This window comes from Peromyscus maniculatus, chromosome 21 (genome assembly GCF_049852395.1).
Source record: "Peromyscus maniculatus bairdii isolate BWxNUB_F1_BW_parent chromosome 21, HU_Pman_BW_mat_3.1, whole genome shotgun sequence".
In the NCBI taxonomy this organism is placed as follows: domain Eukaryota; kingdom Metazoa; phylum Chordata; class Mammalia; order Rodentia; family Cricetidae; genus Peromyscus; species Peromyscus maniculatus.
In genome coordinates this window covers 40,480,876-40,505,799 of record NC_134872.1, presented here as the reverse complement: position 1 = coordinate 40,505,799, position 24,924 = coordinate 40,480,876, and the positions used below count along the sequence as shown (strand labels likewise).

At 39.8% G+C, this 24,924-nt stretch overlaps 1 protein-coding gene across 2 annotated transcripts in view; it reads right to left on the bottom strand.

Annotated features, from left to right (window-relative positions):
• Uggt1 (UDP-glucose glycoprotein glucosyltransferase 1) overlaps positions 1 to 24,924 on the bottom strand; it is a 133,311-nt gene that overhangs the window by 83,542 nt on the left and 24,845 nt on the right. For both annotated transcript variants that reach the window (XM_042266367.2, XM_042266369.2), the window contains exons 5-10: positions 17,980 to 18,092; positions 15,097 to 15,271; positions 8,649 to 8,745; positions 6,907 to 6,985; positions 5,668 to 5,768; positions 737 to 836 (exon numbers count right to left, since the gene is read on the bottom strand). In XM_042266367.2, coding sequence (XP_042122301.1) covers positions 737 to 836; positions 5,668 to 5,768; positions 6,907 to 6,985; positions 8,649 to 8,745; positions 15,097 to 15,271; positions 17,980 to 18,092 — 665 coding nt within the window. The remainder of the gene's footprint in view (positions 1 to 736; positions 837 to 5,667; positions 5,769 to 6,906; positions 6,986 to 8,648; positions 8,746 to 15,096; positions 15,272 to 17,979; positions 18,093 to 24,924) is intronic.

Sequence of the window (24,924 nt, the reverse complement as noted above, 5' to 3'; positions counted from 1 at the left end):
GTCCTACTAACTCCTTCTGATGCAGGCTGAACCCTACATGTCAATCTTCCAGGAGCATAATGGATTAAGAAATCTTATATAGGCACACTACACAATAAAAAAAGAACTTACTTATAAAATCCTCAGCCTAGAACTAAGCCAGTGCTTTTTAGTAATTTGAGACAAAGATTAGCAATGACATCTGTTAAAAGTTTCTAAGAATTTGGCTTTTAAATAATGTTGCCGTGCATTCACAGGACAGAGAGTAACATTACAGAATAGACAGTAATGGCAGGTAATTCAGAATAGTGTTACTATGAAAGATCAGTCTCTCTGAGCCTCAGTTTCTCTATAAGGATCCTGATCATCCACATCCCTTTCTCTTCCTCTTCTTTCGGCAGTACTGAGGATTAAACCTGGGGCCTTACTCATGTGAGGCAAGTGTTCTACCATGGAGTCTTAGGCAAAGCCCTTCCTTCTTCATCAGGATTCAAAAATGGCGGTCTGGGCCAGACTCTGGATGAGATGATCTGGCATAGGTGGGACAGTGCCAACCACATCCAGAGCTCTCTCCAGCCACACAACCAATGACCTTGTCATCGTCTTAGACAGAGGACAACAGTCACAACAGCAGTTACAAACAGGTTTCATTTCAAAGCATTTTTACATTTTAGTTACATCATGTTCTATGTAAACATAAAAGTCATCGGGAATAATGCTAAAGAGAGGGATGTAGCAAAACCTTAGTAGATGTTACCTGGCTTTGGTAGGAAAATTCTGACTAATATCCTTCATCACCACCAAAGCTAACTCCACAGGAGCAGCCAGGATGCGGGCAGCAGTCTGGAAACTGAGATCTGCAACAATGCGAAGTGTTATGTTAGACCATATGAATCTAAAGTAATGACAGTAGACAAAAATCCCAATTCTACCCACAATTCCCTGACAGTGAAGAATGCCTTAGAATGCAACCATTCCAGAGAGTGCCCGTGGTTTATTTGAGATCTCATTCACTTTATGGACCCCTGGAGTTTGTACTAAGTTATTTACGATCTACATCCATAAAATCCTAGGGCACATGCTAACACATTTAGCAGAAGCAAACTGGAGCCCAAATCCTGGTGTCTTCTAGATTTACAATATATCACAAAATACAGGATTAAGATATTTAGCAAATTACCTTGGGAAAAGTATCTTGAGAATAGTTTGAAACATTTTTAGAACAGAAAAGTGCACATATATTCTACCCTTATGTGCCTTTAACATTCTACAGATACTCAGTTTAAGACATGTGTACAAATGCATACAGGAGACCCGCTAGATGGCTCACTGAGTAAAGGTTCTTGTTGCCTACAATTGCAAGCCTGATTAGTTGGATTCAATTTCTCAGAACCAAATAAAGATGGGAAACCAAACTCCACAGAGGTGTCCTCTAATCACCACATGGGCACTATGGCACACCAGCCTACATATGCACAATGATAATAAATAAATTTTAAAATGCATGCAAGACCATGGTAGAGTGTATTTCCAATATGTGAGGCCCTAGATCAAACCATCAGCACTATTTAAAAAAAGTACAAACCTAAAATTAGAAACTGACACTTAGGTTTTTAAACTGTATGCATAAAGGAATAAAAAATGCAGCTATATATTTGTAGTAATATTATGTATCTGATTCCAAAAAGATTTGTATGTATCACTGCAACCTAGTATTTGTTTATAGAGGATTTCCTTTCTTCTCTTAACCATTGTCTTTGAAATCTGCAGTACTCAAGTCTTCAAATTATAGGTATGGATGAGAAAAGAATCCCAGATCAATGGCACAGACCAGATCTTCAACAAGATCATAGAAGAAAACTTCCCTAAAATAAGGAAAGAGATAGACACAAACACACGAAGTACACAGAACACCAAAAAGACAAGACCAGAAAACAAACCCATGGCATTGAAAGCTACAAGAGAAAAAAATCCAAGTCACATATAAAGGAAATCCATCAGAATAACAGCTGATTTCTCAGCAGAAACATTGAAAGCCAGAAGGTCCTGGAGCAATGCATACTAAGTTCTGAGAGACCACGGATGGCAAGCTAGACTACCATGTCCAGCCAAAGTATCTGCCATAGTTGAAGGAGAAAGAAAAACTTTCCGTGACATAAAAAGGCTAAAAGAATTTACAAAACAAACCCTAAAGATAATCCTGGAAGCAGTAATGTCAGACTGAAGGGAGAAATAATGATACCTAGGAATCTGTAGAAATAAAATAAATGATGCCATAATTAATGAAACAAAAAGTACAACTGAGAACATAAACTTTTCGGGCAGGGGGGAATGACTGTAATCAACACACATCTTTCAATAATAACTTTAAATACTAAACGCCTCAACTCCCCAGTCAAAAGACACAGGCTGGCTGAATGGACTAAGAAACAAAAACCCACTTTCTCAGCTTTAAAGATAGGCGCCATCTCAAAGAGAAAGGATGGGAAAACCACTGAGAGCAAATGGACCAAGAAGCAAGAAGGTGTTGCTACCCTAGACTTCAAACTAAACAGACTTCAAACCAAAACTAAGCAGAAGACACAAAGAAAGACATTTCATTCTATTCAAGTGAACAATTAACCAAGAAGACATTATAACGAAGTGTATGTACATCAAATTCTGGTACACCCAATTTTATAAAAAGGTTACTACCAAAATTAAAGATAAAGGTTAACATCAACTCAATAATAGTAGGTAATTGTAATACCACATTGTCAGGGCTGGAGAGATGGCTTGGCGGTTAAGAGCACTGACTGCTCTTCCAGAGGACCAGGGTTCAATTCCCAGCACCCACATGGCAACTCACAACTGTCTGTAACTCCAGTTCCAGAGGACCCACACACAGACATACACACAATCAAAACGCCAATGCACAAAAAAATTAAAAAAAAAAAAAAAAAAAAAAAAAAATGAATCTGAAGAGCTGAGGTTTTTGAGACAGGGTTTCTCTGTGTAGCTTTGCGCCTTTCCTGGAGCTCACTTGGTAGCCCAGGCTGGCCTCAAACTCACAGAGATCCGCCTGGCTCTGCCTCCCGAGTGCTGGGATTAAAGGCGTGAGCCACCACCGCCCAGCTAGGTTTTTTTTTGTTTTGTTTTGTTTTGTTTTTTTGTTTTTTTTTGAGAAGTTAAATAAAACTGACAGAACTTCGGCCCAATTAACCAAAAGAAAAAACAAGATAACCAAACAGAATCAGAAATGAACAGTGAGACATTACAATAGACACCAAAGAAATTCACAATATCAATATAAGGGAATACTTTAAAACTCTGAATTCCATTAAGTTGGAAAATCTAAAAGAAATGGACAAATTTCTAGATCCATGCAAACCACCGAAGTTAAACCAAGAAGAGATCTACAGCCTAATAACAAACAAGGAGATTGGAGTAATTAAACAAGTAAGTAAACAAGTATTTAAAAGCCTTCCAACTAAGGAGCTCAGGCCCAGATGGAGTCACACAAAGTTCTACCAGACTTTCAAAGATCTACAGCTACTATTTCTTAAATTTGTTCAAAAATAGAAATTGAAGAAGTATGTCCAAACTTCTTCTACTAAGCCAGTACTTGATTGCAAAAATAAGTATACAAGAAAGAACACTACAGGCCAATATCCATGATGAAAAGATATTCATAAATCCTCAGTAAAATGCCTGAAAATCCCATAAAGGCATATATCAAAAAAATTATCCACCACGACAAAGTTAACTTTATCCCAAAGATATACAGGGATAGTTCAACATGTAAGTAAGATAAATGTAATAAATCATAACTAGACAAAAAAAGTTTAACCATTTCTGGCCAGGCATGGTGGCACATGCCTTTGATCCCAGTACGCAGGACACAGAGGCAGATAGATCTCTGAATTTAAGGCCAGCCTGATCTACACAGTGAGTTCCACATCAGCCAAGACAATATGGTAAGAAATTGTCTCAAAACAAACAAGCAAGCAAAAACAATATGACCATTTTAATATATGTAGAAAAAAGCCTTGGACAAATCCAACATGACTTCATGATAAAAGTCTAAAGAGAGCAGCAGTAGAGGGAACATACCTCACCACAGTGAAGGCTATATATGATAAAACAACAGGCAGCATTATCCTAAATGGAGAAAAATTCAAATCCCACTACAATCAGGAAGGAAACCGGGTCGTCCCTTATGCCCACATCTTTTCTATATAGTACTCTAGACACTAGCTGGAGCAATAAAAGCAAGGGTAAGAAATTACAGAGACACAGAGAAAAAGAGGCCAAACTACTCCTGTTTGCAGATAACATGACATTATGCATAAGAGATCCCAAATTCCACACAAAAACTTCAAAAGACTGTCAACATTTTCAGCAAAGTAGCAGGATACATAATCAATTTACAAAAAAATCAATAGATTTTGTCAGGCAGTGGTGGTGGCACACGCCTTTAATCCCAGCACTCAAGAGACAGAGGCACGGGGATCTCTGTGAGTTCAAGGCCAGTCTGGTCTACAGAGTGAGATTCAGGACAGGCTCCGAAACTATATGGAGAAACCCTGTCTCGAAAACCAAACCAACAAAACAATAGATTTTCTGTACACCAATAACAAACATGCTGAGAGAGAACTAGTCTTACCAGGGGATGAGCCCCTAGTTAGTTATCCAAACCCAAGGAGTCAGCCCTGAAAGCATACATACATAAGCAACACTAAATGTATTCAGCAGATTATATATTTATGCATCTGTATTTATGTATATAAATATATAACATATATATATATGGGAAATAAAGAAAAAGGCCATAAATTTGATAGGGAGCAAAGGGAGAAGGAACATGGGAGGAGTTGGAAGAGAGGAAAGGAGAAAAGTGGTGTAGTATATTTTAATTTTAAAATGGTGTCTAAAACATATATATGTGTATGTAAGTATGTATATAAGTATATATGTATGGGTCAGTATATATGAACATATAAAAAATCACAATCTGTGGAACTCTCAGAATCTTGTTAATTTCATTCAAACTCTGCAACCCCCACACCACCATCACCAAGACAAGGTTTCCTTCTATAGCACAAGCTGGCCTAGAACTCACGACAATCACCTTACCTAAAACATAAGTACTGGGATTACAGGCACAGTACAAATCCTGGTTAATGTGTTAATGTGGTGCTAGGAATCAACCCAGGGCTCTGTGCATGCTAGACAAGCTCTAACAACTGATCCTAGCCCAAGTTCTGCTTTTTATTTTGGTTTTTTTGAGACAACGTTTCTCTGTGTAGTTCTGGTACCTGCCCTGGATCTCATTCTGTAGACCAGATGGGCCTCAAACTCACAGAGATCCGCCTGGCTCTGCCTCCCGAGTGCTGGGATTAAAGACATACACTGGGGGCTGGAGAGATGGCTCAGAGGTTAAGAGCACTGACTGCTCTTCCAAAGGTCCGGAGTTCAATTCCCAGTAACCACATGGTGGCTCACAACCATCTGTAATGAGATCTGGTGCCCTCTTCTGGCCTGTAGTCATACATGCTGTATACATAATAAATAAATAAATCTTAAAAAAAAAAGAAAAAAAAAAAAAAAAAAAGACGTGCACTGCCGCAGCCCCGTAAGTTCTGCTTTTTTTAATAGCACAAAAAAGTACACTGACAAAACTGTCGGTGACCTCTGGGTCTCCATTACCTTGCAGCTGCCAAACTTTCAAGGGTGCCATTTCATTGGTGCTCTCCACAAGATGCTTTCGGAATTCTTTCAATTGTCCTTCCAAGGTGGGATACAGTTCTCTGACAGAAACAGTTGGGTTGGTTATTTTCATTGTGTTCTCTCAGAGTACACTTAGCGAAGGACTCTGATTTTATAATCACAACTTTCCCCTCCCAAACCTAAGAAGATTTCTTCAGTTTGGCAAGATTTTAAGGCACAACAACTGTCCTCTGGAAGTAAGTTACCCCTGTATATTCTACATGACTTTACAGCAATTTAACTGGAAATGAAGACATTACTGCCTCAACTGGAAACCTGGTTAGACCATGTCATTCAGGCAAATGGCATAGCTGAAGCACATGAAAATGAGCCTAGCATATGTTATGTATTGTCATCTCTCTCTATTTTTTTGCCTTTGGTTTCGAGACAGGGTTTCTCTGTGTAGTTTTGGTGCCTGTCCTGGATCTCACTCTGTAAACCAGGCTGGCCTGGAACTCACAGAGATCTTCCTGCCTCTGCCTCCCAAGTGCTGGGATTAAAGGCATGTAACACCACCACCTGGATATGCATGTGTGTATATATATATATGCATGCATACACACACACACACACACACACACACACACACACACATATATATTTTTTTTTTTAAGGCAGCACACCAGAGATGTTCTAATTGAAATTCCCACACAGAGCAGAACTCAGGCTCTGAAAAATTTATCTAGTCACCAAAGTTCAGAATAATTTTCTGCTATAAATTATAATGTTTTTACAAAATTGTTTGTGAAATTATGAAAGAAATTCTGTTATTAAAAATCATCTTCTGCCAGGCATGACTGCACACACCTTTGATCTGCACCCAGGAGGCAGAGGCAGGTGGATCTCTGTGAGGTTGAGAGTAGCCTGGTCTACATAGAGAACTCCAGGCCAACCAGGACTACAAAGTGAGACCCTCCTCAAAGGTACCAACAACAAAAACACACTTCCTGTTGGCTGACAGAATGTATTTCTGCTGTGTGTTTTTAAAGTCTTTTCAGGTTCTGTTTAGCTTTGGAGAATGACCCTGGTCACTCTAATTTAACCAACTTTACTATAAATGAAATGGGTTTTCTCCACTGTAGACTACATACATAAAGTTCTAGGATAGCCATAATTCAGGTAATAATGAGAAAGGCACCAGGAATGCAAGGAGGCATCTGCCAACATGAATTAACATACCTTAATTTTCCAAAGAGAAAGCCCTGAACTTCATCAATGGGATCATTTTCACCAATGACTGTGGTATTCACGTCAGTTCCTATAAAGACATAGTAAAGACATGTCTAGTAACTCAGAATACAAATAAAATGTTAATTTCACAAAGTCTGAATGCTAAAAAGAATGTCAAATGTTTCAATTAACATTTCACTATAGGCTTTTAAACCAACAGTGTTTTAATATTTCTTCTGTTCCTGGACAAAATAAGAATGTATTTTCTCTAAAGCCTTAGAAAATTGTACATTAAAATTTTCAAGGGGCTGGAGAGATGGCTCAATGGTTAAGAGCACTGGCTACTCTTCCAGAGGACCTGGGTTTAATTCCCAGCACCCACATGGCAACTCACAACTGTCTGTAACTCCAGTTTCAGAGGATCTGACACTTTCATACTAATGCACATAAAATAAAATTAAATTATTAAAAAAAAACTTAAATTTCAAAATGAATATATTTAAATATTACAAAAGACTTCTCACAGTTAAATTATGAAGAATTTAAAGTCAGACAATCCTAAATATCATTATTTTCCATTTGTTTTACTATTAAAATCAATCATTTTTCTGTTTAAAATGAACTTAGAAAATATAATGGCACACACCATAGTTCCAGCTATTCGGAAAGCTGAGACTGGAGGACCAAATTCAAGACTTGCCTGAACAATTTAGTGTGCCTGAATAACTTAGTGAAAGCCTATCTATCTCAAAAGAAACAAACAAACAAAAACATTAAAAAGAACGGTGGATGTAACTCAGTGGGAGAGTACAGAGTACTTGTATAATATATACAAGACTCTTGAGTTCAATACCACATAGTGCAAAAAAAGAATAAACGTGAATTTTAAAAAAAAAAAAAAGCAGCAGGTAAAACTTGTGGTTGAAAAAATTAATTAAGGGCTAGGTGTGATGGTATACTCCGTTAGTCCTAGCACTTGGGAAACAGAGGCAGGAAGATCTCAGTGAGTTCAAGACCATTTTGCTCTACATAGTGAGCTCCAGGACAGTCAGGGCTACAGAGCAAGGCCCTGTCTCAAAACAGAAAAAGGAAAAGGAAAAGGAAAAAAAGAAAGAAAGAAAAGAAAAAAAAATTAACTCAAAACCACATAGTATTATGGCAGGAAGAACCTAGAGTCAACTTTTCCAAGAGCAAAAAATAATAAAAACACAAAAGTATCCATTAACTCTGGGATATTTAAATTTTCATATTGGAATCACATTAACACCCATTTATGATGCATATAACACCAACAACAGCTGATAATCCTTACTACATCATTTTATGCAAAAAAAAAAACCTATACTAAACTTTTTGAGCTTTTTATTTTGTTTTTGTTTATCCTTGTTTTTATTGTTTTGGGGACAGGGACTTGCTATACAGGCCAGGTATGCCTTGAACTATAATCCTCCTGCTTTGGCACTAAGATTGTAAGTACGCACAATATCCACTTCAAATTCGTGACTTACATTATCTTCCTTACTTCTCCTAAATACTTGAAAAATAAGGCATCATTGTCTATATATGACAGAGTATAAAAATGAGGACCAGGAAAATTTGCTGAAGGTCGTTTACTCAGATGTAACACAATCAAGATGTAAATACTGGCTCATCACACTCCTAAACCTATTCTTTTTCAATATGGGAAGCAATTCCTCATTAATTCATATTTGAAGACAAGAGAACACACTGGTCTTATTTTACAAATTCACCTTTCACCTGAGTATCGTCCTTGGCCTTGTACTCCGTGCTCTTAATTGCCAGTTCCACACCATAGCCAGAAAGGTGAACTGGCTCCTTCCTGGGATTCTGCAAATAGAGCAATAATTCCACCATCACCACCTAGCTCATTATGAGGCACAGCAGGTTCCTTCCTTGCTAGCATGTCTATTGGTTTCGTCCCTGCTCAGATCATGTTTAAGTAGCCACACCAGTGAAACTTCATGGAAGAATGCACAATTGATTATCTAATACCAAATGGCCACCCTGTACTATATACGTACAAGTAACATTGTATGGACTGAGAAAGTTGTGGGTGTGCATATATGTGTGTGTTTATATACATCTGTATATTTGACAACACAAGAAAAATGGGGATGAATTTGAACCAAACCAAGGTGGGGGGTGATCTAATTATATTATAATCTCAAAAAAAACCTAAAAAATTATTTAGAAATTGAAATATAGTTATTATTTATTCAAGAGAGTTCAGTGAATATCAACAGTAATAGAAGTACTTGCCTACCATGAAAACATTTATCCTGTTTCTAAATAAAATCAATCTAGAATTTGTTTCCCTCTTTAGGAAACCCTAGATTCCTTTATATTTTGAATCTTGCCACAACTGTGGGAATGAGAATTTCAAGGTAGAAACAAACCTAAGGATATATGAAAAGCCTTATGGAAACCCACTATTCTAAGGCTAATTAAAAAGTATGTATCGTGGGACTTGCAGAGCTGGCTCAGTGGTTAAGAGCACTAGCTGTCCTTGCAGAGAACCTCAGTCCAATTCTCAGCACCCACATAAAACATTCTGTAACTCCAGTTCTAGAGGATTTGATATTCTCTTCTACATCCTGCAAGCACCAGGCACATGCATAGTATACATACTGCACATATGTATGTATATGTATGTATGCAGGCATTCACACATTCACATAAAATAAAAACATGTGTCTTTTTTTTTTAGTTAACTTTATTTTTTTCAAAGATTTATTTATTTATTTATTATGTATACAATATTCTGCCTGCATGTGTCCCTGCAGGCCAGAAGATGGCACCAGATCTCGTTACAAGTGGTTGTGAGCCACCATGTGGTTGCTGGGAATTGAACTCAGGACCTCTGGAAGAGCAGTCAGCGCTCTTAACCACTGAGCCATCTCTCCAGCCCCCCATATATGTGTCTTTTAAATGGAGGTACCCTGCATGGGTGGACAAATGCTGCTTCAAGAAGATACTGGTTATTAAATAAAAATTCCTGTGACAGGCATGGGATACCTCTCTACGTGTTATTTCTCAGGGTGGCCCCAGAGGCCCCCTAAACAATACAAGATACCACCACTGCTCTTGGCTGCCTAGTGTAACTAGGTGTAAAATGCTATTGCTAAAGACAGCAGACACATTGGTTGCAGGACATAGAAAAAATTAATTCTGGAACTGACCAGTAAGCTTCCTCGCTGCTGGCTAGATCTCACAGTGCTGGAAGGTGCTATGGAGGCCACTAGAGAAGAAAAGACATCAACGGTCTTAGCTGGCGCTAGAGCCTACATGCTATAATACTGACTGCCAGGCAAGACATACCCACTGGTACAATAATAGCAAGAATGTTATGGGGGTAATCTACTGCTTTCTCATTGGACTCAAAATACTTACACCACAGGAGAGAAAGAATCCTGTACACCTGGTCAAAATCCAATGGCTTGGTATGTCATAGGCCCAAGTGGGAACCTATTATTGCTGTTTTACTTAATGGTCATATCAAACTGACTTCTACATATTTATATTTAAATATTTATGTTCATACCCATAGATTAGTGCTGCTCTCAACTACGGTCAAAAAGCTTCTTTTTGCAGTAGACATCAATTAAGAACAGAGACTCTAACTACTTAAAGTGCTGAGAATGAGTGACTGTGGGTGCTTAGCCTTATACAGGACATCTGTACTAACTATCTTCCCCAAAGCTCGGGAGCTGTATAGATGGAGACAGAAAGAATGTAAGAAGGGAAAGAACACTATGGAATGTTTTCTACCCATGGCACAGCAGCTACACTCATGAACTCATGCAGTGGGGTTAACTACAGAAGATCTGCACAAGATCAAGACAGAGGAGGGCTCAATTCCTAACCATTTGCTGAGAAGCTACTGTCCTTGATGGCTGCTGGGAAAGAGTGACTTTCCTTTGGAGGGATAGCCACTGGTCAGTCTCCCATGCTGCAGTGCATGGCCCCAGAACCATGCACATACGAGCAGCACTTGTTGGGAGCCATGTGGCCTAGTTTCCGACAAGTATATAAGTGCTTGTCCAACGAGTCTCCAGATGAGGCAAAAGTCCACAGGGACAGTCTCCCTGGCAAGGACCAGTGGACTTCCAGACAGCGCAGAGACTGCTAGGACCATTCGTATTACATGCTCTCTTCTCTCTCGTAATATTGATGATTCTCTTGGCGGTTTCAGTGTCATTTTGTCAATCATGCATGGGACAGATGTAATCATTCCTGGAAACTCCATTTTTTTCTTGACTATTTCCCCTAGAATTCTTTGGGAGCTGATGCTTCTCAGGTTTCTTGTCTGGGGGTGCCAGCTGTCACTCTAGACCCCAGGAGCTATTCTGATTCAGGCTGACAGGATTAGAGGCAAACATCCTATTTCTGTAAGTATGTTTTGAACAAGATTGTTGTTTTTGAAAATGTGCGCCTTAGTCTATCACATTTTAGTTTTGTAAAGACAGGATGTACCTAGCTTGATATTTGGCCAAGCTAGCAAAATGGTTTAAAGATGTTTTGATGTAAAAGTTGAGAAAAAAAATATTTGACATATTTGTTTTTGCCAGAGGTTAACAGTTGATGTTGGGAAAAACTTGTTTGTTAGCATGGAAAAACATGCTTGTTTTTGATGTATAATAAAGATGGCTGGAGCTATTCGGGGCCAGTCACTTGCGTGAAACTCATCTGGTAGTCAGACAATCCATTTCTTCATGTTGACACCCCTTCCCCATCTCAGGACCAGAACCCAGGCTGCAGCAAGCACTAACTGTACTTAGTGGGTTATTTTTAAAATAAAATCAAGAGAAGGAGGACATGAAGATATTTAGTGGGGGTGTTTAGTGGGGAGTTGGAGAAGAGAAGTAGGAGTTTATAATCAAAGTGTATTATTTACAAAATAAAATTATCAAAGAATAAAAATATTATAGTTTTAAAAACTCCATTCCAAAACCTATAGAACAAGGAGAAAACTGGTGAGACCCCAGACATGAACAGTGTGTTGAGACTGTGTGCATGTGTGTGTGTGTTTACTGTACTTGAATGCTTCTGGGGGCAGCTAGAGAGATGGTTCAGCAGTTAAATGCACTGGCTGTTGTGGAATCATCTTATTGTACACTGTGTCTTTGCTAAGGCGCCTTCTGATTAGTTTAATAAAGAGCTAAATGGCCAATAGCTAGGCAGGAAGAGGTTAGGTAGGACTTCCCGGCAGAAAGAAAAGAGGAGATGACTCTAGGCACGGGGAAGACTCCGGAGGACATGAAGAGGAAACAGGAGGTGCAAGACAGAAGAGAGGTAAAAAGCCATGAGGCAAAACATAGATTAATATAAATGGGTTAATTTAACTTATTAGAGCTAGTAGTACAAGCCTAAGCTATAGGCAAAGCTTTCATAATTAATAATAAGTCTCTGTGTCACAATTTGGGAGTTGGCGGTCTAAGAAAGCCTGCTAAAACTGGCTGCTCTTCCAGAGGACCTGTGTTAAATTCTCAACACCCACATAGCACCTTACAATTGTGTGTAATTCCAGGGGCTCTGACACCCTGCTCTGGCCTCCACAGGCAGCAGGTATGAAAGTGGTGCACAGCCATACAGCTAGGCAAAAGACTCATACACATAAAATAAAAAGTAAATTAAATAAATGCTTTAGGTAGGCCTTTAGCTTACTAAATGTCACATCCTCACTGTGGGAAAATAATAATCTGGCATCACATAAAGAACCACAGGAACAAAGAGAAAGGCTTTTTTACTTTTTACTTTCTTTTCTTTGTAAGAAAGGTATGCCAGAACCCAGACCTGGCTAAGGACCGTGAAAGACCAAGATGGCCACGTCTGTTACCTCTAAAACTGGCTGTGTGTCTCTTCTCATTGGTAGAAGCCTCTTCTCATGACATAAAGCAAAAGGGGAGAAAGGAGGAAGTTCAAGGAATGGGGGGTCTTGTCAGGCTAACTATCTTTGATAGGAAAGAAGCACTTCTTCCGCTCATCACCAGGCTAACTGACCCTGGCCCTTTAGATATTTTAATACTTAATACCCACAACAGAGCCAGGAGACAGAGGAACGGCAAAAACTGGACTTTGACTGGGTGTGGTAGCATACACCTTTAATTCTAACACTTGAAGGATAGAGGTAGAGGAATTAGGAGTTCTACATCAGCCTAGACTATATTGGACTGATCTCAAAAACATCAAAGGACAAAAAACACTGGGTTGATCTGTCGCTACTCTGATAAATTTTCATTTACTGAACTATGACACACAAGACTTTCATATTTTAAATGCTCAGTGACGTAAGTTTAATTTTATATTAATTCTGTTTTATTTCACCTCCTTAGAAACCCCCCCCCTTCCACCAAATAAGAAGATGCCAAAAAGACGAAGGTCAAAGTTCAACAACTATATTAAAAGGAATTAAAAGGAATGCCTCATCAACATTTATTTAGACATGTCTGGCTTTTTTGAAACACTATCCAGTACTTAAAAGGATACAACTAATCTTCTGGGTATTTAATAACCATACCTGGAGGCTACAATAACATGTCTAGAGGCTACCAGACAGACTTGTCCTCCAATGTCAATAGCTCCCAGGGAACTATAGGGCAGCTCTCAAATGGTCTGTATCTGTGAGAAGAACTTCCTGTTCCCTTGTTCAGGGAGACCATGGAGACCCCATCCAGAGAACACTAACCAGTGTCCAATCTACAAAGAGGAGGGTCAATACAAAGGAAAGATTTCCTCACTGCTTCCAAACAAAGCCATGGTCAAGCAGGCCTCTGACTTAGGCTCACATCCATTAACTGGTAAAGAAGAAGCTAGAGTTTTCTCTCAAGGCCAAGTGACCTAAGAACTAGATCCAATGGGGCCAGGTCAATCTCTAGGCCAAAGGACCAGTTGCAGGATATTTGTACACTGTGTAAAGATGTATTGCTGTAATTGGTTTAATGAAAAGCTGAACATCAGGCGGGAGAGGTTAGGCAGGACTTCCAGGAAGACAGAAGAATTCAGGGGGATGATTTAGGCATGCAAGAGACGCCAGCAAGACATGGAGCAAGTTGGATGTACAGAATGGAGAAGTAAAAAGCCACATGGAAGAATGTAGATTAATAGAAAAAGGTTAATTTAAGTCATAAGAGTGAGTTGGGATCAAGCTTAAGCTAAAGACCAAGCTTTCATAAGTAATAATAAGTCTCCATGTCTCTGTGTGGGGGTTGGCAGTCCAAAGAAAGTCTGATGAGAAAGACCACCAACAGACCACCCTTGTACTAGGGGCTTACGTCACTCAGACTTACTGGGTCAGCTATCACTAAAAAAGGACCCCTTCCCTATAGCAGTTTCTTACTTTAAGACAGAATGGAAAGAGAGCCAACACCACCTAATGAGTTTGAAAAAGAGAATGTTTAAAATAAGAAGAGGGACTTGTAAGAAACAGTTAATATTAGTCTTTTCCATCATCATTGTAAAACTTGTAACTATAACAAAGAATTTAAATATTTATCTACTTCACCTTGTAAGACTTTTAAGAACATGTTTTAATCCACCCACTACCACCTCTAACCACGTTTACACAAAAGCCCTACACTAAAGTGGCTGAACTCTTAGAACCAGCCAACTGGGAAAGATTGTTAGATGGGACCTCAGCCACTGGTGAAGAGACAGTCATGACCTGCATTAGAATAAAAGGCACATTTCCTGCCCCAGTACGCTTACTCTTCTGCTTCTGTGAGGAGCACACCCTCTTGATCAAGAGTCAAGATGTTGTCAAGACAGTTGAGAGAGAGAGAGAGAGAGAGAGAGAGAGAGAAATCAAAAAGAAAATGTAGAGGGTGAGGATAGACTCCTACAAGAGAACACAATTGCACATGCACACCCCCACAAACACATATTCAAATACACATAGAGATTTCAGTAATCAGTTCTAGCTAGGATGGTACAGACCCGTGACCACAGCTAGGAGAGAGGCTGAGAGGGAGGGAAGAGAGAGGGGGAGGGAAGGAGAGAACGGTAGAAAGAAAGCTGAGTGGGAGTGCAAAGAGAGAAATAGACATCTAATAAAAAGTATTGGATTTCCCCCAAAAAAAGTAGTTCAAAATAAATTATTTTTTAAAGAGGGAAAGAATCAACTCATGTTCTAAGGTCATTTTAGACAATATTCAAGAAATTATAAAATAAGTCAATACTTACAGATATGTAATGTCTGAATACATAATTAATTTTGCCTTCCTTGCTTTTTGATTTAAGTTGGTGGTGAATATTAGAAAATTCTTCATGACCAATCTCAGAGTAAAAAATCACCACTGGACTTTCAGGATTTGATGAAGGATATCTATGATCTCCTTTGAACAATAAAGGCTTAGGCCTGGAAATAAACATTAAAAGTTTAAAATTTTTAATTAAAAAATTTTTAAACAAAAACCAGGACAATTTTGACAACAACTTTAAAAACTTAGTCAAGATTTTAAATATCTTAATATAAAGGACATCATAGTCTTGATCAGCTTTCACTTTGAATACTGTCAAGTATGCATTTTATTCATTCATGACCATGAAAAATAAATTATATGAATATTAACTATGAAACACCAACTTGGGTTAAATATTATCAATTCCTGAAAAAGAAGGGAAAGGAAGCCAGGATGCACACCAGTTCTCACAGCACTAAAGCTGCAGGATATTTTTCTATCATGTGGCGTATGACTGTAATTTTATCTGAAAATATAAGGGCGAATAAGGTGAGCAGCAGATGATAACTTTGAGCATGTAACTATAACTACAGCAAGTCTCCCTTCTCTGCCCTGTTTGCTAGTGATCGTCCTACTAATGAATTCAACTTTTCAGTTTTCCTCTTTTTAAGCTCATCAAAATACAAACAAAAAAGCCAGAACCACCACACTTCTTAAGACTGGCATCAAGACATTAAAAATTCTGATCTCCTGTGGTGGTTTGAGGGGAAAATGCCTCTTAAAGGCTTATGGATTTGAATACTTGGTCCCCAACTGGTGGTGCTGTTTGGAGGGAAGTTATGAAGCTTTGGAACACAGAGAACACCACAGGGGACAGACTTTTAGAGTTCATAGTCTTGACACATTCCAGCTCCTGCTCTCTGTTCCCTGAGTGTGAATAAGATGTGATCTCTCGGCTTCCTGTTCCTGCCACCATGCTTGCCATCCCTGTCATGATGGACATCGAGCCTCCTGAAATTGTGCTTAGTTTTTTGGTTTTTTTTTTTGTCAACTGACATAGCTAGAGTTATCTGGAAAAGGGGAACCTCAACTGAGAAAATGCCCCCATCAGACTGACCTACAGGCAAGTCTATAGAGCATTTTCTTGATTAATGATTGATGGAGGAGGGCCCAGCACACTATGGGCAGTGCCACCCTTGATGGTCTGGGTTATACAAGAAAGCAGGCTGAGCAAACTAGCATACAACATTCCTACATGGTTTCTGCTCCAGTTCCTGCTTCCAGGTTCCTGCCTTTCTTTCCCCTGATAAGACTATAAACCAAATAAACCCTTCTTTCCCAAAATTGCTTTTGGTCCTGGTGTCTTATCACAGCAATAAAAAGTAAAGTAGGACAGAAATCTTATGCCAAAATAAATGCTTCATTAAGTTGCCTTTATTAATGGTACTCTATCACAGCAACAAAAAAAAAGTAACACACCCACCAATCCCTATTATAATAAACTATTCAACAGAAGGCAAACACATAAAATATGTTCCTTATAGTAGGAAAGTTCCAAAAACTGGAAACAACGTCAAAAATCACCAGTAGGATATTTTTACATATGACGATATGTAGATGTTAAAAAATACTGAAGTGCACATACATGCACTAAATGTTTATTTCAACAGAAATAAACCTACCTACTTATACAAATTTAAAACCATAAAAAAGCCTAACAGAATACTATTAAAAGTCGTTCCAACCTCTCACAAGAAGAGGCAGCACTCTTTACATAGGTCTGCATTATTGCTCTAACACACCAAAACTTTGAAGGAACTACAAAGTCACCAATTATGTTTCACTCAAGAAAGCATCACTCTACCATGTGGCCACTCTCAAAAGTCCATCCATACCTTGATCTGAGCTGCCTGCAACATACAGTGAGTTTATTGGTTGTCATCTTGAATAAGAGATATGAATGCCATTTGCTGGGCAGAGGACAGTACTGGTCTGACAATGTCACTACACAAGACTTATACAACCAAAAATCCCATTAACATTTCTGGTAGAGCAAGCCATCATCACAGTACATTAGAGCAGGTACAGAGAGGCTGCTGCTCCAGCCAGCCACCAAATATGTACTGATTTTAAGTGCCCTCTCCAGGGGACTTTAGCCCCTTCAGGCAAAGAAAACTGATGCATCCATTATTCAAATCAAGCTTTTAATTAGCTTTTAAATATTTTCTGTTGTTGGTAGTAATATCCTAAAACATCATTATCATTAATATCAGCCACTTTAGGTGCTGGCTTTTGTACATACAGTATTATTAAGAAACTAATGACAAAGTCTATATAATCTCTCAGAAAAAAAAAATCATTATCCAATAAACAGGAATGTCAAATGCTTCTAATTTTGAAACAACAGAAAACGAAGTAATTTACCTAATTTTACAAAACTATTTTAAGTAATGGAGCTGATGTTCATACCTGGTCAGTCCCTAGCTAATAGCCATACTCTAGTACGTATATAGACCAGATAAGAAAATCAGAGGAGTTGGGCATATATCACATTCATAACCCTAGAACTTGGGAGGTCAAGGCAGGAAGATTGCAAATTCAAGACCACACCGGGCTACAAATCAATACCTTTTCTCAACAAACAGACAAAAAAACATATGCCTTTAATCCCAGCACCCCGGAGGAAAGGCAGGCCAATCTTTGTGAGTTTTGAGGCCAGCCTGGTTTACATTTCAAGTTCTAGGCCAGCCAGAACTATATACTGAGACTCTATCTGAAACAAACAAAGAAGAAAACTAAACAAAACTCAACTCATCTCCGAGAATACACATAAGAGAAAAGGCTCAGGCTGTGAACCACACTGAAATGAAGAAATATAACCCACCTGTCAGGCGCAGTTAGTAGGAGGGTTTCCAGAGTATCAAAATCACAGGTCTGCTTCCCATGTACTGAAAAGAATGACTTACATCCTTCTGGTGGAGGCTCATCAACTGCTATCTGCCAAGAAGACAAAATACACAGTTCTACTCAAAGATCAGACAGAAATCTATGTTTTAGTGAACATGTGACTAAATGATATTCCACCATCAATAAAAGCAGAAACTACCATCTGCTGAACAGCCACTGTGGGCCAAGGTGGTAAGAACGCTCCAAGCCAGAACTCTGGCTGGTTATGATATTCAGTTCCTCCCATTTCAGTCCAGGTCAGTACTAGTATTATAATTCCACAACAGAAAGTTAAAATTCTCTCTATATCAGATGATTGTCAAAAGATACCTAGGAATCTGGGGTATACCTTCAAGACACTCTTAGCTCCAAACGGCAGGGGTTTTGTGAGTGTGTGAGCACATATACGTGTACATATGCATGTTGATGTCAGAAGTTACCATGGAGTGTCTTTTCTAGATTACTCTTCAAGTTTACTTTTTGAGACAGTTCTTTCACTAAACCTGAAGCTCAGCAATTCAGCTAGAACGAACAGACAGTGGACTTTAGGGGTCTCCCTGTGTCCCCCACCTCCTAGCCCTGGGGTTACAAGGGTAAGCTACCATACCCAGACAGAAAGGCAGTTTACCAACTGAGTCATCCCTTCAGCCCCTTCCAGTGCCAACTGACCACCTAAGCTCAAGGGTCCACACGGTCGAAGGAGACGATTGCTACAAGCTGTTCTCTGATCCACAGCATACCATGGCACAGGCACATACGTATGCACACTAGATAAATAAATTAATTAGTGTAATAAACAGTTAGATGTCAATTCTCAAGAGTACAGTGCATGGCACTGAGTGCGGAGACGTGCCAGAAAGATAGAAAGGGGCCAACAGAAGGGAGGTGAGACAGAAAAACAAGCCAGAGATGAAGGGGTGGTGTTGAAACACTGGGAAGAGAAAAGTCTATGCAGGTGAGTGGGTCAGAAAATAGGGAAGAGGGTGAAAGGGAAAGGGGGTAATCAAAACTAAGGAAATATATAATAAGCCATAAGGAAACCTGTGAACATACAAGCTTATTTAAAAACTTGATTTTTCAAAAAAGAGCCAAACTGGAGGTGCCCTTCATGGATGGACAGTGCTTCTACCAGAAGTCTTGGGTTATTAAACAAACATTCCAGTGCTGGGTGTGGGCTACCTCCCTATGAGTTACTGACCAGAAAGCACAAGAGCCCTTCCCTCCAAACAATATAGGCTATTGCCAGTGCTCTTGGCCCCACCAGATCTTGACAGTAGCATTCTATCACCGAGGCTGGAGAGATGACCCAATGGTTAAGAATACAAACTGCTCTTGCAGAGAACCCAAATTTAATTATTAGCACCTACATCAAACAGCTCACAACCACCTATAACTCCAGTTCCAGGGTAAGCTGACAATTCTGTCACCATGGAAACCTATATTCACGTGTACCCACATAATTTAAAATTATAAAAAAATTCTATTTCTAAACATTGTTTGATCACAGGACATACATAATCAAACTGGAGCTAAGCTAGAAGCTTGTCTCCCTACAGGCTAGCCTTCCTTCATACTGTCAGAATATACTATGCAGGCTGCTAAGAAAGAAAAGTCATCAACAGTCTTACTCAAATAGGAATTTTAGGGGCTACAATAATGACCTGCAAGGCAAGATGGGCCCACTGGTGGCATGGATGTCCTGAGTAATTAACCACTTTCTGATTGACTGAACCTGAGGCCTGCTCCATAGGCTAAGATAAACCTGGTCAAGAGCATGTGGGGTGAGGGTTGGGGGACCCTAGGAAACAACCTAATACTACAACTACTACTTTCACTATGTCATCAGACAGCGTTCTAAATACTTAGTCGTGTTTATATTCACAGATTAGTGCTGTGTCCAAGCCTTTGCTGGAGATGCTTCTAACTGCAATGAAACAGCAGTTTCCACAGAAAACCGTAACTGGCCCAAGTGCCAAGAATAAGTGATGTGAGGACTCGGCCCTAAATGGACAACTATTATCACCTCCTCCAAAGATCACAGAACAGCACAGAAAGAATGTAAGAGCCAGAGGCTGGGGAGATGTGCAGGAAAAGACACCTTCTGAACATACAGCAGCTTCACTCAAACTCACCGCAGCTGTGGCTATCTGCACACAGTCTATAAAAGATTAGGTCCTTCAAACTGCATCATGGACAGGAAGAGCCTCACCACCACCCCCACTCCCAGGACTATTGGCAGTTAAAGGTTTCTGACAGAGAAGGTGACATTTTCTTTAATGATGTAGCTACTGTGAAGTTGCCCTGTTCCAGTAAATAACCTCCAACCTATGCTCTGGGAAAAAACTCAAAGTTCAGCAGGCCACATACAAAAAGAAGATGTGGAATTAACAGGGAAATTTGTTGAGGAGTGTTCCATATGGAGAAGGAGAATAAAAAGGGGAAATGAAGGTTAAAAAAAAAAAGACTAAATTCCTTATAAATGTGTGAAACCAGGGCTGCAGAGATGTCTGGAGGCTAAGAGCACTTCCTCTTGCAGAGAGCACAGGTTCAACTCTTAGCACCCACATGGCAGTTCACAACCACATATAAATTTAGTTCTAGAGGCCCTAACACCCTCCTGTAACCTCTATAGGAACCTGACATGTATATGAGTAAAACATTCATATACATAAAATAAAATGCCAAGGTAGAACTACGCTGTCCTAATTAAAGATGATATGCAAATTAATAGGAAGCTCCTCATTTAACTAAGAATTATATAGAATCTAAAGAAACAAGCCAGGCACAATGGCTCACATCAGTAATCTCAGTAATCAGAAGGCAGAGGCAAGAATATTGTAAGTCCAAGGATAGTGCAGAAACAAGGAAGTAGGGATCCTGAACACAGCAAAGCTGAAGAACAGACAAGAAGTTTTCACTGGGAAGTATGGTAGGCCAAAGGCTTCTGTCCACGCTAGCACCAGGAAAGTACCAGGCACCCACAGCAAGCCAAGACTCCCTTCCAGGACAAGGCCCCACATTAAGGAGAAACTTCTTAAAATAGAAAACTTCAGTAGGACAGAGACGATGGAAGAAAAAGTCCAAATCAAAGTGCAAGAGTGGGGCCTGGAGAGATGGCTCAGTGGTTAAGAGCACTGATTGCTCTTCTGGAGGACCAGGGTTCAATTCCCAGCACCCACATGGCAACTAACAGCTGTCTGTAATTCCAAGAGCTGACCTTACATAGACATACATACATGCAGGTAAAACACCAATGCAAATAAAATAAAAATAATTTTTTTAAAAAAAGTGCAGGATGATGGAGCCAGAGAGATGGCTCTGGGGTTAAGAGTACATATTGCTCTTACAGAGGATCTGAGGGTGGTTCCCAGGCACCAAGATGTCACATGGCTCACAAGCATACACTCACACAGACACACACATGCACACATAATTTAAAAATAAAAGTAAATCTTTTTTTCTTTTTTTAGATACAAGAGAATAAACAGGAAATCTCAGTGACATACTAATGTATCTCCTTAGCACTGCAGACATCCAACGGAAGAGGGAGAGCTATGTCAACCTCTAACATGTAAGGAAAACTAATCACACATCAAAATGAATATAAATCTCTAGAGGGCTGAGTAATGGCTCAGTGGGTAAAGCATGAGGGCCAGAGGTCAGATTCCCAGAACCCACCCAAAGAGCCATGTGGACAAAATGGCCCACGTGTAAGCCCGTGTGGGAAAGGTGGTGGCAGAAGGGTCCCGAACAAGCTAGCCAGTCAGACTAGCCAAAATGGCCAGCTCCAAGTTCGTAAGCCACCTGACTGATACAGAAGGTGAGTGTGATTAAGGAAGACTCCTGACATCTATCTCAGACACTCATCCACTCACACATACAGGAGCAAAATGTCTCTACTTCAAAACCCACACTAAACTAGGTAATTATTAAAAGAAGTAAAAAGGACCAGAAATAGCATCTGTATATACCAGTTCCACATACAATAGACATTATGTTAGGCACAGAAATCATTCATCTGCATCAGCCCAAATTTGCAGCCACACGCCACATGTGGCTTCTCAACACTTGAAATATGGCTAGTGCAACTCAAGTAAAGTTTGTGTTTGACTTAAATAGATTTATATTGAAATAGCCTCACCCCTCCAGGAGATAAAAAGTAAAGTGCATCGCTCCAGTCGATGAAACCACATCATAAATATACAACCAGAGCAAAGATAAAAAATGCAATCTAGTCAGGTGGTGGTGGTGGTGGTGGTGGTGGTGGTGGTGGTGGTGGTGGTGGTGGTGGTGCACACCTTTAATCCCAGCACTTGGGAGGCTGAGGCAGGTAGATCTCTGTGAGTTCCAGGCCAGCCTGGGCTATAGAGTGAGTTCCAGGAAAGATGCAAAGCTACACAGAGAAATTCTGTCTCAAAAAACAAAAAAACAAAAAAATGCAATCTATAGCCAGGTAATGGTGGTACCCAACTTTAATCCTGGCATTTGGGAAGCAAAGGCAGGGGGATCTCTGAGTTCAAGGCCAGTCAGGGCTATACAAAGAAACCCTGTCTCAAACAAACAAACAAAAAGAAATCTATGGGCCGGAAAGATGGCTCACTGGCTCACCAAACCACGTTTGGCTCCTAGCACCCATAACACATGGCTCACAACTGCCTATAACCCCAATTGAAGGGCATATAATACCTTCTGCTGGACTCCACAGCTACCTGCACCCCCATGCACATTACAACACAAACACACGTCAAAAAAAAAAAAATTTTTTTTTCTTAATGCAACCTATTAGCCAGACTTTAATTCCAGTTTCTTGAGTGGTTGTGGCAAGAGGATAACAAGTTCAAGACTAGCCTGGGCAACATAGTGAGTTCAAGGCTAGCCTAAGCAACTCAGTGAAACCCTGTTTGAAAATTAAGAAGGCTGGAGATACATTTCAGTGCTAGAGCATTTGCCTAGAATGAGCCACAACTTAGGTTCAGTTTCCATTACAAAAAGAAAGAAAGAAAGAGAGAGAGAGAGAGAGAGAGAGAGAGAGAGAGAGAGAGAGAGAAAGAAAAGAAAGAAGGAAAGAAGGAAAGAAGGAAAGAAGGAAAGAAGGAAAGAAAGAAAGAAAGAAAGAAAGAAAGAAAGAAAGAAAGAAAGAAAGAAAGAAAGAAAGAAAGAAAGAAAGAAAGAAAGAAAATGGATTATATTTAATATACTAAAGGGAAAAATGCAAATCCATCACATTTCACAATGATTTCTTGTGTATGACAACAGAAAGTACAGGCAACCACAACAACAAAGACTAGAAACCAGACGTGGTGGATACCTGTTATACCATCACGAGGGTGGCTGAGGCAGGACATCTAGAGAGTTCTAGGATAGTTTGGCTACATAACTGAACCTATGTTTTTAAAAGAAAGAAAGGGAGGGAGGGAGGGAGGGAGGGAGGGAGGGAGGGAGGGAGGGAGGAAGGGAGGGAGGGAGGGAAGAAGGAAGGAAGGAAGGAAGGAAGGAAAGAAGGAAGGAAAGGAAAAGGGAAAGAAATAGAAGAAGGAAAATGTGATGACACAACTCACCCATCAGTGTCCTATATAAAAATAAGGAACTGTTGAGGAAGATGTAGGGAACTTAGAACCCTTGTACATTGTGAGAAGTAAAAATGGGGCAGTCACTGTACACAACAGCTTAGTGCTTCATTCAAATATTAAATACAGGGGCCTAGGGATATAGTTCAACCACAGAGCACCTGCTTGGCATGTGTAAAGTCCTGGGTTCAATCCCCAACACCGCCAATAAAAGGTTAACCACAGAATTACCATATGGCCCATGTATCCCACACTTACACACAAAAGCAAAAGAGCTGAAAGCAGACGCTCCACCAGACACACAGATGCCCGTTCACTACAGCAGTGCTAGTGACAAGAGCCAAAGGGCAGAGACGCCCCACATGTCAGTTAGGGAAAGAATGAATAAACAAAATGGGACACACACACAATGGAACAGTATTCAGCAAAAAATAACAGTGAAGACCTAGTACATGCTGCACATGGAGAACATTAATAACTGCTTCCTGAAACAAACAGGAAAGGACAAACACTGTAAGTCTGCACTCATATGAGGTACCTACAATGGGTACAGTCACAGAAGTAGAAAGAATTCTGGGTGCTGGGGTAACGGGAAGAAAGGAAATAAACAGAGTTACCATCATGTAGATTTCTGCACAGTTTCAGCTTCGCAATATGAAAAAGCTCTGAAGCGCAAGCATGTTGGGGCAACACCTATAAATTCAGCACTAGAGACTAGGAGACGAGGCAGAGAGTTCAAGCTCAGTCACAGCTATACAGCCAACCAAGTTCAAGGCCTGTGAATCAGCTCCTTTTCTATTTCTGTGACAAAACACCACAAGCAAGGCAACTTCTAAAAGACAGTGTTTAATTGGGCTTCTGGCTTCAGAGGGTTGGAGCCCATGAAGGCAGAGCAAAGGCATGATGGCAGGAACAGTTGAGAGCTCACATCTCTATCCACAAGCAGTAGACAGAGAAAACTAACCGGAAATGGTCTTTTGAAACTTCAAAGTTCACCTCCCAATGACACACTTCCTTCAACAAGAACAGAACCCCTAATCCTTCCCAAACACTTCTACCAACTGGTGATCAAAATATTCAAACATATGAGCCTATGAGGGCCATTCTCATTCAAACAACTGCAGCCAGGCTGGGCTACAAAAGACATCTTATCTCAAATATCCAAGAAAATTCTGAAGATGAATAAATACACTTACTATCACTGAACTGTGTATTTAAAAACAGTTAAGATAATGTTGTCCAGGACTACCCTTCAAGCCCAACAACTGCCATCTTATAGCATTCAGCTGTGCCCACCTGCAAACGATCATCCCAGC